Source organism: Zootoca vivipara, chromosome Z1, assembly GCF_965207765.1.
Source record: "Zootoca vivipara chromosome Z1, rZooViv2.hap1.1, whole genome shotgun sequence".
NCBI classification, from domain to species: Eukaryota; Metazoa; Chordata; class Lepidosauria; order Squamata; family Lacertidae; genus Zootoca; species Zootoca vivipara.
The window spans coordinates 5,058,241-5,075,248 of NC_142583.1; the positions used below are offsets into that span (position 1 = coordinate 5,058,241).

Consider the following 17,008-nt stretch of genomic DNA (forward strand, 5'->3'; position numbering starts at 1 on the left):
AAATGTAACCCTACTAAACTACAGGTGGAAACAACCTCCACAAATTAGGAGGACCACATGAAATAGTTCCCAAAGGGGTAGCCATGTTAATTGTTCAGCCAAGAGTCTTGCAACCACCTTAAAATACATTTATTATGGCATGCTTCTTTGTGGACTACAGCCGATTTCATCAGCAGCATGAAGCATTCTCCTAAATAGGCAAGTACTACACAAGCGTAAAACAAAATGCTAATGCAAAACAAGCCACACTGTGGGAACTATATTAAGGCTTAAATATATGTAAATAATTACAACAACAATTCACAAAACCATGCTGGTGAGCGCACAAATAACTTTGTATTGATAAGCTAATTTATGCATTATTAATTGAATTTATTATATAGCTACTCCATACCATAAGCTCTCTAGGCAGCTCCCAAAGCAAATTCAACCATTAAAATACATTGATAGGCAGATGCTCCATGAATATGACTAATGCTCGTTTAAAGACATCCAAGCTGATAGCCGTCACTGCATCTTACGGGAGCAAATTCCATAATTTAGCTATGGGCTACGTGAAAAAGTAGTTTGACTCTCCTGGATTTTCCAGTGTTCACTGGATGGCTCCAAGAGTTCTAGTATCATAAGGTAGGGAGAAAAACTTCATTTCTATCATGATGAAATACTGCAATAGGATAAACTATATTTCCACTTACCTATTATAGCCCTTCAGTGAGAAGGCACCCTGAGGAGCTGCCGAAGTGCTACTCTTAAAGTAGTAAGTACATCCCTTATGGATAATCACAAACCTCAGCGGCCCTGGACCAAAATCAATGACATGGAAAGAAGAGGGGAAAAGGGACTTCATGTATTATTACAAAAAAAAGTAGTTGCTTACATCAACACTGATGCGACCTCGGATCTATAGCCTTTCCAGATGCCTATCACAATGCTAGGGGATGCCAGCGGCCGTCCCCCTTCCTATCCCAAAGACTCTCTACGTGGGGCAAAGTAGTATTTTATAAAAGTCCGTGAAGACACAATCCTAGCTCCTTGTGAATGGTTTTGCAAGTTGGATACCTGCCTCGGGAACACATGCTCCCTCCCTCCTTTCCACCCTGGAAACTTCTTAAACAGGAATCTGGTTAGCATCAGATTCAGTGCAGAAGTAGCCATAAGGCCAACTAGGGAAAGGAAAGGGGACATTTGTGCCAGAAAAGGGATATGCTACTAACACATGTACCTGGTTTGCAAACCCTATTTTGCAGGGAGCTAGTGTTACATCTGCACCAGACTTCATTGGCTGATGACGCAACCACATTCTACACAGCTGCAACAAAAGCACAGCAATAGGATGTGGGGATGAGTGTACATTTGCTGCACTAAAAACAGATAGTGAAATAAGGCATGCCAATAAAATTAACTCCAGTCCACTTTGACCTAGTGCTGAGATAGCCTCCATACAAACATCAGCACATACTTTATCACAGCTTGGAATGAAAGCATTTGAGGTGGCACATCCTTGTTTTCTAACTTACATTTTAAGAGCTGGAACTGAGTTCCTCCTTTTTTGTGCAGGTATCCTGACTTGGTAACACCTCCAGGCATTGTCAGTAGGTTCTGTGCTCCAATTGCTTTCATTGGGACAGGCCACAATGTCTCTTCTGAAGTCATTGTTCTGAAATTTAAAAATGAGCACATTAGAGATATCACTTCATTAACAAACACCAACACCAATTTACATGTATGTAGTGCATTATCTAATTTGATACAGCCTGCCAACACTGATCTATGTTCAACAGAGAGAGTAGTCTAGCTTAGACTGTTGCAATGTGTTTGTAGGGCTGCCTTTGAAGACTGCCTGAAAACTGTGTTAGTTCCATACAAAGAGGTTTAAATACTGTATATTCCGGCATATAAGATGACTGGGCGTATAAGACGACCCCCAACTTTTCCAGTTAAAATATAGAGTTTGGAATATACTCGCCGTATAAGAAATACGATCTGGCGTATAAGACGACCCCTGACTTTTGAGAAGATTTTCCTGGGTTAAAAAGTAGTCTTATACGCAGGACACTTTTCAGTTAACTTAGGTGTAAAACTGCAATGTTTAACGTTCCACAATATCTTTGCAAGAGAGGAGAGGGGGGGAGAAAACCAGAATGACTTCACCGCACTCCCATGACCTCCATCAGGCACAGCTATCTGGGAGTAAGCCCCACTTAATTCAATAAGAGTTACTTCTGGGTAGACAATGTTTAAGTGTAGACAATGTGCCATGTATTGAAAACCATGACAACATGGCACTCATCTTGAAATTTTTATTTTTATTTTTGCTTTCAGTGGGTTTATTGTTCCATTGCAGATGTGTGCTTTCAGCTGGTGAGCAGCACACAAATTCTTCTGCTGGTAGCAGAGAACATGCTTGGTGTCAAAACGAGTAACGAGTCAGAAATTCCAGGAAGTTTGCAGTCTATTTAAAAAAAAAAGACAAAGCAGAAAGTCCCAGTTTATTTATGTACTTCGGAAAGACAGAAAACTGACCAGAGCTGAAAAAAGGAACTTGAAATGCACACAGTATTTCCAAATGCAGTCTTCATTGCTTCTCTGCCCTTGCGTGACTCTGTATAATCACTTTTAACAAGACACAATTATGATCTAATCAGTCTGCTCTGCAATAGTTCCATCTATTGTCATCTTAAGACTGAAAGCTAGCTGCATACAAGGGTTTAATGCATGGGTGTAGCCAAGGGGAGCTGTAGCCAGGGGGAGCAGGGGGCAGCTGTCCCCTCCCCAGAGGGGAGTAAAACAATAGAAATACCGTACTTAACCAACTGACCAATCAGATCGGATCTGTCCGCTCTAACAAAAGTCCCGGCCCTCCCCCAACAAAAATCCTGGCGATGCCCCAGGGGTCGACAAGGTTTACCTCGCCTGGGCCGGTTCACTCCAGCAGAGATGGGCCGGATTGCACATGCGCCCGCGATTTCCAGCTCCGTGAAAGCGAGTACCCGCACTGCGCTATGCCAGTTTAGCACAGCGACTCGCTGAGTGGGTGGCTCGGTTCAGGGGTGGCTCATGGGCCGGTTAAATGACCCCCCATGGACTGCTTGTGGCCCATGGGCCTTAGGTTGCCGCCCCCTGGTTTAATGCTATACCCTGTTAGAAATATTCTTTCCCCTATTTCTTTTATCATCCTGGTTGTGAGAAAAAAACACCATGCAACTCAGAAGCTCAGTATTATGAACACTGATTACTCTTCAGCAACTCTTCCATAAAAAATAATTTAAAAAAATTATTAGGTTTCCAATAATAAGTAAACACAGAACACTGTTATACTTCCAAAAACCCAACCCAAACCCCAAAAGTCCCATGGCGATCGGCAAATGGTAACAGGGGCAGGATCGTGAAATCTGGAAGCCCCTAGTCATGAACCAGCAGCTTTATCCTTGACTGAGCAGCCCTTTTTTAGGATCCGAAAAGGGGGAGGGGCTAGAAAAGATGCTCTAAACATAGTCTGCCTCCCTTTTCCCCTGACTGGATTACCACGCCCAGTGTGGTCACCACCTAGCGGTCATAAAAGACAATTGAACTTTGGAACATGGAATATACTGACTTTGTTAGATAACACAGTCAGTGCCGTAGTAATAGGGGGGCAGGGGGCACACCGCCCCGGGCAGCAGGCTGGGTGGGGCTGACCACCTCCGACAGCCGCCGCCACTGTCGCGCCTGCCACCATGGAGAAGCCCCAACGCAACCGAGGCCCCCTTACTCCGCCGCTTGCTCGCAGGGTTTGCTGTGGGTTTGCTGTGGTGCCGCAACGCATGCGCTGTGCGTCATGCATCATGATGCATGCGTTGTGGAGCGCAACACATGCGCGCGACGGATACCTCGCCCTCCGGCAGGGTGCCTTCGCATTTGCCACCCCGGGCAGCCAGGTGGCTAGCTACGCCGCTGCAGACAGCGAACGTCCTGAACAGCCATCATTGCAAGAGAGCTGCGACGTTTTAACATTGATTGCAGCGCTTCAAGAGACTCAAAGAGCAGGCGATGGACAACTGAAGGAAGAAAAAGGAGGCTACACATTCTTCTGGAAAGGTCTATCTGAACAAGAACATCAAATACATGGGTTAGGCTTCGCTATCAAAAACAATCTTGCAAAGCTCCTATCAGAAGTCCCTACCAGCATTAATGAGCTACTCTCAACCCTTTGAATAAAGCTCACCAAAAACCAACAGGCTACTATTATAAGCGCTTATGCACCAAAACTGGATGCCGATGGGAAAAAACCCAGGAAAATCTTCTCAAAAGTCGGGGGTCGTCTTATATGCCCGGTCGTCTTATACAGCGGAATACGCTTCCCCACTGAACAAGCAAACAAAGCATGCCTGCAACTTTCACGGGGGTTATGTTCTGGGGGTCATGCCTAAATCCAAAATCGTGTACATATAGTCAGAACACATTGGGTTTATTGGCAGCAAAGAAACAACAATTTACATGCAAATAATAATAACACATAGCAAAATATATTTAATCTACCAAAAGAACAGCTTACTTCAATATGCCCAAACAGCAACTCTTCATAAATTCTATTGTTATTAACAAATTTCACAGCATAAAAACAACCAGTGCGGGATTTGAAGATTAGATACATAGATAAGGTCAAATCACATAAAGTCAGATTTTCAAGTACAGTACTGTATAGTGACAGCCGAAGTACCTATATACAACTGAATCCCTCCAAAATGATCACTGGAGAATTAGTAGTAGTAGTAATAATAATAATAATAATAATAATAATAATAATAATAATAATAATTTATTATTTATACCCCGCCCATCTGGCCGGGTCTCCCCAGCCATTCTGGGCGGCTTCCAACAGAAGAATAAAACACAACAATCTATTAAACATTAAAAGCCTCCCTGAACAGGGCTGCCTTCAGATGTCTTCTAAAAGTCTGGTAGTTGTTTTCCTTTTTGACATCTGTTGGGAGGGCGTTCCACAGGGCAGGCGCCACCACCGAGAAGGCTCTCTGCCTAGTTCCCTGCAACTTGGCTTCTCGCAACGAGGGAACCGCCAGAAGGCCCTTGGTGCTGGACCTCAGTGTCCGGGCAGAATGATGGAGGTGGAGACGCTCCTTCAGGTATACTGGACCAAGGCCATTTAGGGCTTTAAAGGTCAGCACCAACACTTTGAAGTTGAAAAGCCCCTCCCTATGAGTTAACGTAAGTAAGAAAAGGGAACCACACATCCATAAAACTGTATCCCCCACCAGCTAATCTACACTGAGAATATTTCTCTTCTAGAGCTAACAGCCACTCTATGATATGAATGCTCAATCAAGATTTTCTAATACTGTACAGTACTCTTTTCAATTATTTATTTAAGGCATTTATATACCTATTAATCATTAGCATTTCCCACGATGTAGAATTTCCATACTCGTTGCCATCAAGAACTTAATGATCTCTATGAGGCACTTGATTGTTACTGACTCTGAAAATACTGAGAAGTGCTAAAACTGGATCTTAAATCCTTTATGTGGACAAAACATTCTCTCTAAAAGAAAGAGCAAAGAGAATTGATTTGCAGAAAATCAGTGCAGGTTATTATAAAGAAAATATCCCTCATTCCCTAGCTGAAGATGAGCCTAAACAACTCTCTCCATACCTGGCCAATTGGACGTATTGACTGGGGGCTAACGGGAGCTGGTATTCAAAACATCTCTGCTGGGCACCAGGTTGAGGGAAGCTGTTCTAGGCTATAGAATCACAAGGTTGGAAGGGGCTTCAAGGCCAATCTAGTCTGAATGCAAGTAATTTGCTGGTACTGTATCCACCTCAGAGGTTTTTATCTACAGGCTGCATGACCACCTAACAAACAAAAAGTTCACAACTTTCCAGGGAACTCTGTCAAACTGCTCATACACACACATGAAGATTTTTCTAATATTTAGTCAAAATTTGCTCTCCTGACATTGTTTTTAAAGTATTTTTATTAAAGGTTTCTTGATTTACAAAAGTATGTGCAATGTCTCTCTCTAGTATTTTTTCCATTTATCATTTTTACAAATCAGATTCATTTGTTGAGACATTGGGAAGAAGAGGGAAGAGAGGTAGAGGGGGGGGAGGTTGGGTGGGGTTGGGTGATGATGCTTCTATTTTACTTAATATATGTAGAGTTTGATGTCAGCGTTGCTTGTGTAGGTTCTCTTTTGTTTGCTTGTGTTCCTTTGGTGGTGAGAGAGGTTGAGTGGTGAGAGAGCCTAGGGTGTGGTTGTTCATTGTGATTGGCTGTGGTGGTCTTTGTTTTCATGTGTGAGTGGGGTGGGTAGGTGTTTTGGATCAGGTTAGCCATATTGTATGCTGTATGCTGTTGGTAGATTTTTGTCATTGTCTTGTTGGGCTGTATGTGTGATGAAAGGGAGCCATACCAGGGTGAAGGCGTCTTCTTCTGTTTGTCCCTGCTCTCCTGACATTTGAACCAGTTCCTTTGAAATGAGTCACAGAGGAGACTGTGATGCCTTTATGATATATGGTTTATTTACACATATACAACCTGAGCCTACAGTGGAGGGGCTCGCTGTAAAAAAGTGAAAGGTTTTTGGGTGATAATTTATAATGAGCTTATAAAAATGTTGAAATATACATTTGTTAAAAAAACCAGAAGCATTTTTACTTGGAATAGTAGGCCAGGATATTAAGAAAGCAGATGTAAAATTGTTCCAATATGCAGTAGCAGCAGCTAGAATATTGTTGGCCCAAAAATGGAAACAAGAAGAATTACCAACAAAAGAGGAGTGGATTATAAAATTGATGGAGTACGCAGAAATGGACAAAATGACGGGGAGAATCCGGGAACAGCGGGACCAGAAGTTCATTAAAGACTGGACAAAATATACAGATTATTTGAAAGACAGTGGTACAGAAATGAAAATGTTAGTAGGATTTAAAGAATCTTTGTAGATATAAGTAGTAAAAGATATTGCGAAAGGACAGTATAATATGAAAGGGCAATATAAAAATCGGAACAATGTTAGAAATAAGAAATATAGCAGTTAGAAATAATGTTAGAAAGTCATTAGGAGGGGTCGAAGGGAGTCGTGGCTTATATAAGCCGATACGAAAGAAAGATATTGAAAACATGTATGGATGTAAAATGTTTATATGTATGTAAAAATAAAAAAAATGATTTGGCAAAAAATACAGTGGAGGGGCTTGCAGCATTAACTCCTTGGATTAAAACAGACATTAAATGCTGCTCTCTGACTCTCTCTTCTGCTTGCTGCTTTATTTCTAAGTTAACATCACAGCCCCAAAACTCCGTGTCAAATTCAGCTTTGTCTGTTGTGGGAGCCCCCCCATTTGCTGTCTCACACAGAGCTCCTTAATCCTTTGCTCCCTTAAATGGCCCATCTCCCAGGCAATCATTTGCCAGGAAGCAAGCTTGGCTTGAATAGATGTTAACATTTCTTCTGGATCCAGGGATTAGAGGGGTCTGGCACCCTGTGTAACACACTAACACTGACACACACACACTTGAACTCATAACACCTTCAAATGTTGAAAGATAGCTATCAAGTTGCCTCTTCATTTCTTTTTCAGGCCAAATGTATACAACTCCTTTAATCTTTCCAGGGCCTTCAGAAACTTTATCACACTCCTCCAGACACATTCCAGTGCCCCCGCATTGATATCCTTCTAAAACCACGGTACCCAGTTTGGGCACAGAATTCTAGGTGAGATTGGACCAAAGCAGAATAAAATGGTGTCATTACTTCTAATGATCTGGTGCCTATAATTCTGTTGATGAAGCATAGAGTTACATTAACTTTCTTAGCTATCACATTGCCCTGGTGACTCACCTTTAACTTGTGGTCTACTAAAACCCCTTCCCACATGCACTGTTGTAAATAAAGCCCAGTATATTCCATTCAACATTTGTCCACCTGATTCTACCTAACCAAATGCAGAACTTTATATAATCTGTTAGACCAAACTTTACTTTTGGCCCAGTTCTCCATCCCATCATGATCATTCTGAAATCTTGTTTCTGTCTTTAAGGCTGTTAGGTACCTCTACCGGTTTGATGTCACTTGCAAATTTGATAAGGATTCCCTCTACTCCTTCATCCATGTCATTTATCCACTACAGTGGTGCCTTGCTAGACGAATTTAATTCGTTCCACGGGTCTTTTCTTATAACGAAAAATTCGTCTAGCAAATCCCATAGGAATGCATTGAAATTGTTTTTTGAATTTATTTTTTTTGCCCATAGGAACGCATTAATTGAATTTCAATGCATTCCTATGGGAAACCACGATTTGCTAGACGAATTTTTCATAAAACAAATTCGTCTAGCGAGGCAATCTCCGCTTGAAAAATCCTTTCGTTAAGTGGAAATTTCGTTAAGCAAGGCATTCGTTAAGCGAGGCACCACTGTATGTTGAAAGCCACTGGGCCCAAGACAGACTCCTATGGCACACAACTTGTCAATTCTCACCACAGATGAGCACTCTTACCAAACAGCTTACCATAGCTTACCAAACAGCTGCAAATTCACTTAACAATAGCACAATCTTGCCCACATTTTGCCAGCTCGTCAACAATAGTATGGGTGGGGGAGAAGACTTTTCACAAGGTATACCTTGTGAATCTACAGCATTCTCCTTATCTACCAGGCTAGTAACTATATTTAAAAAGAAGATACAGTTACTCAGGCATAAATTCTTGTTGAGAAACCCTAGCCAGCTCTTTGTAATACATGTACTTTTCTAATTCCAGCTTTCTTTCTTTTTCAAAGTTTTTAAAATATCATTTTATGATGTACATAAAACAGAGAGAAGAATTATAACAGCAGATTAAAATTAAAAGGTGAAAAACAAAACCATAAAATAGGCAGATATAATGAGTACAGTTCCACAATGCCTTAAAACAGGCATGTCCAACAGGTAGATCGTGATCTACCGGTAGATCACTGGACGTCTGTGGTAGATCACTGGCTCTCCCCCCAAAAAGCTAAAGAACTTTGGCTCCCCTAAAAAAACTCAACACCTTTGCCCTGCACCCCTAAAATGACCTGAACCACCAAAAATAGGGCTTTCCTTCCTAAAAAAAAGTTCAATGTCGCTTTCCTCCTTCCTAAAGAAGCTCAACAACTTTTACGTGAACCCCCAAAACAGGGCTTTCCTTCCTAAAAAAAAAAGCTCAACTTTGACCTGAACTCCCCAAAAGGGGGTAGATCACTGCCAGTTTTTAACTCTGTGAGTAGATCGCAATCTATTGGAAGTTGGCCACCCCTGCCTTAAAATGACAAAGTCCAAGTAAAGACTACCAGGGTTATCAGATTAGCAAGAACATTTCCAACTATTGACATTATTGACATTATGCTATTGACACAGCAGTTGCCTGGGTCCTCTTTCCCTCTCTTTGTACCGTAGAGGGAGGGATTTACTTGCCTCTACTTCTCTTGTTCTCTAAGAATTCTGAAAACTTGAATGGACAGAGGCTCTGAGATTACAGCTTTAGTTCCTTGAGTAATTGTCAAACCCTGGATTCATTTAGAGAGGCTGCTAGCTGCTCCCATACTGCTTTACCCAAATTGGACCGCAGCACTCTCCCTTGTTAATTTGCTATATTTTTGCTGGGTAGAACACAGTTATCCTCGTGGGAGAAAACTGAGGCAAAGTAGAAGTTATTATTCATTATTTTATTCATTACATTTCTACCCCACCCTTCCTCCCAAAGGAGCCCAGGGCAGAAAACGCACCTTGTGCCACATTTCTCCAGCAAAGCTACTATTTCCTTGTTCTTTCTCTTGCTTTGAACACAGTAAAAAATCAGTCTTCTTATGAGCATCTCTCACACACCAAGCCTCATTCTATGCTTTAGCCCTCCTGACACTCTTCCTACAAGCTTTGTTCACTTGTTTCTTTTTCTGCATATTTATATAACACGGTGTCCTATGAAAAACATGTTTTTCATTGATGTCTACTACACAGTGAAAGTATATAATAATTTCTTGGTGCTGTTCTACATGAGCCAGCCCCACCCCACCCCGTTCTTGCTCTTTCACTATCTGCCACAGTCAGAATACATCCACAATTTAATCTGCAAGCTCTAGCTTTCTCATAATGATCTAACAAAGGGACTATTCGCCCAACAGCTAGCAATTAAAGCCCTCAAGTAAAAGCTCCATGAATAGAGCAGAAACCCTTATCAAAAGGCTGTATTATCTCCAGGAACATTTCTGGCAAAAAGTTGGCCCAGCGTTGCTCAGTATTTGAATTTTTAAAACTATTAAAAATAAATTCATATGCACTGTCTCAAGGATCTGTACCATATAAAGATTCACTCGTTTACCCCACGTGTGGGCACAGCAAACTCTTTCTCCACATCCACATGGAAAGTTTATACAATGATAATGCTATGGCACTCCAGTTTATGACCAAAATGGTAGCTTTACAGCTGACACCAAAACAGAGAAATAGAGTGTTCTTTTCATTGCCACCCTTTGCCCAACATTATGAAAATCATATCACCTATCCATCTATAATCTGGGGCTGTATTTTGTAAAAGCTGGAACACTTATTCCAATCTACAGCGCTCATAGTTTAATGCAGTGCCAGCTGGTGCTCCCAAAATGTGGGGCTTGTCCAAGTCACACTTATCCTGCCAAGCTATCCAACCCCTCAGTCTCACCCACACAAAGTTCCTCTTAGGAGTCAGGAGACTGCAGTTGCTCTCATGCTCTGCTTGTAAGCTTCCTAGAGACATTTAACTGACTGCTGCTAAAATGCTGGGCTAAGATGGAGACAGGCAACTTGTCTAAGTTAGTACAAAGCAGAGCTACGGCCTGAGCACCAAACATCAAACGCCTTTACCTTTTATTTGCTACACCACCACAGTACGCTGTGCTCTGAATTGCTTCTCTTTCCTTCAGCACCCCCACCCTGGCTTTCCATGGTTCTGGAAGCAAGAGGAGGGGGAATGAGTGTAACACTGCACATGTTATTTCTCCTCTCATCTTATAGAAGTGAATTCACAAGCTGTGGCAATGACCACTATGTTAATGGCTTTAAAGAGGATCAGACAAATTCATAGCATATCAATGAACAGCTATTACCCATGTACACTAAATGAATCTACTGCATTCAGAGGCATAATACCTCTGAATACCAGAAGCTAAGGACAAAAAGGAAAATATCGTCATTAGCTTCACACCCTCCTTGTGAGCTTGTAGAAGCACCGGGCAAGCTACAGCTGGAAAAAGGCTGCTTGATGAAGAGCGATATATGAACATGCCTCAACCTTTCTGATTATCATTTACACTTTCATGTGGTATTTCAAGTTCACTGCAATTGCTTTATTTTGTGCAAGTCTGTGTTCTGTTGTGTCATCCACTGGTGCGAAAATATATGCAGTTTGAATTAAGTATATTTGTTATATTTTACACATATGTGATTTTTTAAAAATAGCACACAATAGACATGCATATCTCATATTAATTCAATATTTACAAATGAATCTATTTCCCTGCATGCTCCCTTTCAAAGTTAATGAATTTTCAGAAAGTAGCCCTGTTACTCTTTTTCAGGAAAAACAGCAAAGAGCCTTCTGACACCTTAAACGCACAGTTAATGAAGTGGTTAATTGCTCACCACAAAGCCATTTATGACTGTAAACCTAATCTACTCCCAGGTAAGTGGGGATACTGCAGCCATTCTCACTATCTTGATTTCACAGTTCACTATAAATTTGTCATCCTAGCTCACTTCTCTCACTTGGGCATCAGGGTTGGTCAAGTTTAGTTATGTCAGAGAAAAATGCAAGGAAGGGGAGAAAAGAAATTTTAGATTTAATTATACTTTTGTATATGGTGGTCAAATATGGGTAGTCAAATGAGGATGGTTCTCCCCCCGCCGACAAAGAGGCTAGGACTTTAATGGAAGATCACAAACAAAATCCACAGATATTGAGAGATTATTCTTTTCCATGTAATAATGAGTGGTCAATTCCATTGGTTTTCACAATAGGAGGAAGATTAAGGCTGAAATCCTAACCCCTTTTACCTTGGAGTAAGTCTCACTAAATTCAATGGGATTAGCTTCTGAAAAGACACAAGACTGTTCATACAGACTGCCTTTACCAGCCAACACCATCTCAGAAATAAGAAAAGCAAAGAGACACCTGTATATACATCATTGACTTTCAAACCCTTCTCTCAGCCAAAAACAAATACTGTACTTTGTGTTATTTACCTCCATGTGCATTCTATTTTAAAGTAAATGAAGCAGCTAACGCCCAGCCATATCCCCTCATGGTTCTAAACCTCTATTGTGCTTCATGAGAATAGTGTTAGGAAACATCAAGTAAAGCAGCAAGCCAAAAATTACAATATTAATTACTTAAAATATTCACTTAAAACAGTGTCGATGAATGAATGTGGATTCCATTCACTTCAAGGAAGTACATTCCTGAGCACTGACCAAACAAGCAAACAGGGAATATCTGTATCTGTCTCTACATCCGTATTGTCCAGCATCCGTATTGATGACTCAAATGAATTTTGAACTGATTCAGCAAAGATCTTATACATAAAAGCCCAATTACAATTTCCTATAATAAAAATATTTTCTTTTTACATGTTCATCTTCCCCAGATTCCTTGAAAATTTATTTTCTGGCAGAATACAGTTCTCACCAGATTTCTTCTTCTAAAAACTCTTACCTCCAAACAAGGTAAAGGGACCCCTGACCATTAGGTCCAGTTGTGACCGACTCTGGGGTTGTGCGCTCATCTCGCATTATTGGCCGAGGGAGCCGGCGTATAGCTTCCAGGTCATGTGGCCAGCATGACAAAGCTGCTTCTGGCAAACCAGAGCAGCACATGGAAACACCGTTTATCTTCCCGCTGTAGCGGTTCCCATTTATCTACTTGCATTTTGACGTGCTTTTGAACTGCTAGGCTGGCAGGAGCTGGGACCAAGCAACGGGAGCTCACCCCGTCATAGGGATTCGAACCGCCAACCTTCTGATCAGCAAGCCCTAGGCTCAGTGGTTTAACCCACAGCGCCACCTGGGTCCCTCCAAACTAATTCTGCCCAAATTACATTTTTCTTCACCTCTAGGAAAATACTGGTTTCCCCCCTCACCTCGCTCATGCCAGTTCCCACTTCAATGAAGCATGACCCTATTATGCCTGTAGTCACACACACCTCATTTTTTCAAAACAGATATGGCAACAGGCAACAGTTATCCAAACAGCAGCCTTCCATCAGAATATGCTAGCTTATTCCAATTTCACACTATCCCGCATCCATGTTTATAGACTGTGCAAGTACTAGTATGCCATTCTGCTTTCAACCACAAAGACACGCCAGAAGCAAAACCTTTTGCATGATGGTTCACTGGCACCAATGCTGGGCTGGAGTCTTAAAACTCCTCTGCATTTATTTATTCATTTGCTATTGTTGGAAAAGCTTATCAAACCTTTATTAGGCATTTTACAAATAAAACCATAAAAGAGAAAATAACATATAAGAGCCTTGAAATATATATTAAAAAGGCAGCAGTTGGCTACATAGACTGATTATATGTGTGTGTGTGTGTGTGTGTGTGTGTGTGTGTGTGTGTGTGTGTAGAATCTGTGGTTTTCCTTGTTAACCTGCTCCTTGGAGGACTGCTACCAAAAACTCGGCTACCCCTGCCATTACCCTTTGGTCAACGTCAGATAGGCAGAATCCATACTTTCACCTTGCTGGGGATCCAGACCGCCCAAAAGAGGGGACAGCACACGTTGACTGAGCGTATTATACAATGAGCAATGAAAGAGAATATGCTCTACAGTGTCCGGGACATTCACAGAATATCTGCAGAATCTCTTGTTTCTAGGAATGTTTTGATATCTTCCCTTGACAAATGCCGAGGAAAAAAACATTCAGACGGGAATGAACCAGTACTGAATGAGGGGTTGCACACTAGCAATGTCAGAGCCCAAACATACAGACTTCACACTACAAAAGGGACTTCCTTTCTTTGCTTCCTCACTGCGTGCTTGAGGAAAAGCCCCTTTCTCAGCACAACCAAAGGAAATGCAGCAAACTGGAGGTGCAGGAAGAGGAGAGCACTATCACATTGCATTTACTCCCTGTTTCCAACCAGGCTCTTGGCACTACACAACTCCACTGGCCCTGCTTCTCAGCTGCCAAAAGCTCACCAATCAAGACATTGGAGGGGATGGAGCAGAGGCCGGTGTCAGAATGGGGTATGGCCTGCAGACAGGTTTGGAGAACTAATTTCTGCTTTTAAAAAGGTATCTAGGGATAGGATTCTGACAGGGACTTCATAGACATTCCTCAGATGTGCTATTCTATGTACAGAATTTGAGAGCTGTAAATAACAACTTCTTTTTCATATTTTAGGCTATATAGGTTGCAATAGTCAGATTGTAATGACTTGACAAATCCAGGTTTGAGAAAGGCAGCTTTCTTCTAAACTGGAGTCTAAATTGCCTACCAACTACCCTCACAAGCACCTTATACCCAAATGGCATATTTTAGACTAGCTAATATTTGCTAAAGTCATCTTGGTTTAATGCTCTTCTTCACCAGGAAGGGACTGAACAACAAAACAGCATTAAATAATTCCTTCCAGTAGCACCTTAGAGACCAACTAAGTTTGTCATTGGTATGAGCTTTCATGTGCATGCACACTTCCTCAGATTTCGTGCATGCACACGAAAGCTCATACCAATGACAAACTTAGTTGGTCTCTAAGGTGCTACTGGAAGGAATTTTTTTATTTTGTTTCGACTACGGCAGACCAACACGGCTACCTACCTGTAAACAAAACAGCAGTCACATATCCAACCCTTTAAAAAGTAGCATTTCTATCCTATTGACCAGGCTGGGCTGGCTTTCCAGAGCTAGGTGCCACCAGCCAACAAGGGCCATACCTCAGACGTCTCTCCAAGACCTTGCCTGCGTCTCCAGGCAAAAGCAAGAGAAGCAACTGCAACTATAAGATGCCGTGGGGACAACCAATGCAGATTTTGCTTGGTTTTCAGGTTACTGGTGGCAAGATCACTAATTCTCAGCTTTCAAAGCAAGGCTACTTACTAATGGAAATATTTCCTGTTCTTTGATTTGTAAGCCCAAGCAAGAGGAGGCTTCTCCTTGCTATCACCTGAAGTTTCAGGAAACAAAGAACTCAGTGCTCTACATCAAAATCATAAGCAAGAGGACAGTTCTCTAAGCAGGTTTCTAGTCATGAAGCTGTCAGGAATCCAGTAAAGGTCCTGTAGGCAGGAGGGCTTTCTCGGTGGTGGCGCCTGCCCTGTGGAATGCCCTCCCAACAGATGTCAAAGAGGAAAACAACTACCAGACTTTTAGAAGACATCTGAAGGCAGCCCTGTTCAGGGAGGCTTTTAATGTTTAATAGATTATTGTGTTTTATTTTTCTGTTGGAAGCCGCCCAGAGTGGCTGGGGAAACCCAGCCAGATGGGCGGGGTATAAATTTATTATTATTATTATTATTATTATTATTAGTATTATTATTATGTAGCAGTATGTTAAGGTACACCCTAGTAGAGACCCATTTTCTTTTGTACCAGAGACAGCCTTCAAATACTGCCCCATGTCAAGAACGCAGCAGTAGCTTAAATGTCAAGGTTATGTACAGATGCCTAAAAAGATCAAGCCACATTTCTTCAAACTGAAGATGATGACTGCTTCTTCTGGAATATATACCGGTATATTTTTAAAAAAAAATCACAAAAGTTGAGCTATCAATATAATTTATTTTTATTTATTTCATAAAATATATCTACCGCAGTTGCAGGGCGTTTGATTTTCGTCTTGATTTTCTACCTCCTGCTGTTTGAGAAGCTGCTGTTAGTTAGTTGGGCACCGGGGTGTGTGTGCGGCGGACACCCGCACTAGTCTCGGGAGATCTCCCCTCTGCAGTCGGTCCCTCCCTCGGCCGCCTTTCTGGCAGAGCTGGCCTTATCAGCTCCCACAAGCGGAAGAAACTTCCCCGAGCCAAGAGAGACCGAGGAGGAGCCGTTTCCCATGTGTGAGGAGACGCCTTCAAGCGGCCATGGCGCGCAGTCCACCAGGCCCGCCCGCCAGGAGGGAAGGCGGGGAACTTGGCGCCCGTCCCGCGCTCGCTTCCACACGGGGCCATAGCTGCCAAGTTCTCCCTTTTTTAAGGGAAATTCCCTTATGCTGAATAGGCTTCCTCGCGAGAAAAGGGAAAACTTGGCAGCTATGCACGGGGCCTGCTGCCGCTTTCCGGGCTCGCACCTGGGAAACGCCGCCGAGGGAGAGGCGGCCTGAGCACCTGCCGCGAGCGCAGTCAACCCCCGTCGACGCCGAGCAGCAGCAGCGCGGGAGCAGGAGGGCTGCGCTTGCCGCCGGTCCCGTCGCCTCCGCTCTCCAGAGCGCAAAGGCCGCTCGCCGCCTTCCTTACCTGCGGGCATAGCGAGAGTCCCGTCAGGGGCGCTTCTTCCCGCCGCGGCAGCGCCGGGAGCCCCCCGGAGCCGCCATCCTCGCCGCCTCCGCCTTCCCGCCCGGCTCCTCCTCGCGCGCAGACTTGCGCCTCCCTCGCAGCACCCGGCGGCCCCGGCTCCTCCTCTCCGCGGCCAGGAGCGCGGCGGAGGGAAGGCGGAGGCGGCGCGGCCGGGACACCTTCGCGAGAAGAAGACTTGAGGTGCCGCGGACGCCCGTCGCCGCAATGGCGCCTCGTGGCTGCCGGCCCACAACGCCCGATACCGGGCTGGGAGTAAGAGAGCCCTGAAGCGCCTCTTGGTCAACGCAAAGCCCGAATTGTAAACGCAACTGTGAAACCTTCTTCTTCTTCTTCTTTTGCTGAATTGCACGTTCACGTCGAAAATCCATCTCCCTCCTCCTCTGCATTGTCCCCCCCTCCCAGTGACATAAATAGATGGAGATTCATATGCGGATTCGTAAACTTTCAAGAGGGTCCAAGTCTGGGAGGTTTGAAAAGCTCAGTCTTGGTGACTCCGAAGA

The 17,008-nt window shown here is 43.1% G+C and overlaps 1 protein-coding gene across 3 annotated transcripts in view; it reads right to left on the reverse strand.

The window, feature by feature from the left end:
• Positions 1-16,756, reverse strand: part of SH3BP2 (SH3 domain binding protein 2) — a 29,628-nt gene extending 12,872 nt beyond the window's left edge. Inside the window, exons 1-3 of one of the 3 annotated variants that reach the window (XM_035113225.3) lie at positions 16,449-16,756; positions 1,518-1,657; positions 696-798 (exon numbers count right to left, since the gene is read on the reverse strand). In XM_035113225.3, the coding sequence (XP_034969116.3) occupies positions 696-798; positions 1,518-1,653 (239 nt within the window). In that variant the 5' untranslated portion in view covers positions 1,654-1,657; positions 16,449-16,756. Of the gene's footprint in view, positions 1-695; positions 799-1,517; positions 1,658-10,861; positions 10,942-15,807; positions 15,958-16,448 lie in introns of those variants that run through there. The other 2 variants (XM_060279037.2, XM_088660835.1) reach the window with 2 other exon arrangements.
• Between the last annotated feature and the right edge of the window lie 252 nt (positions 16,757-17,008).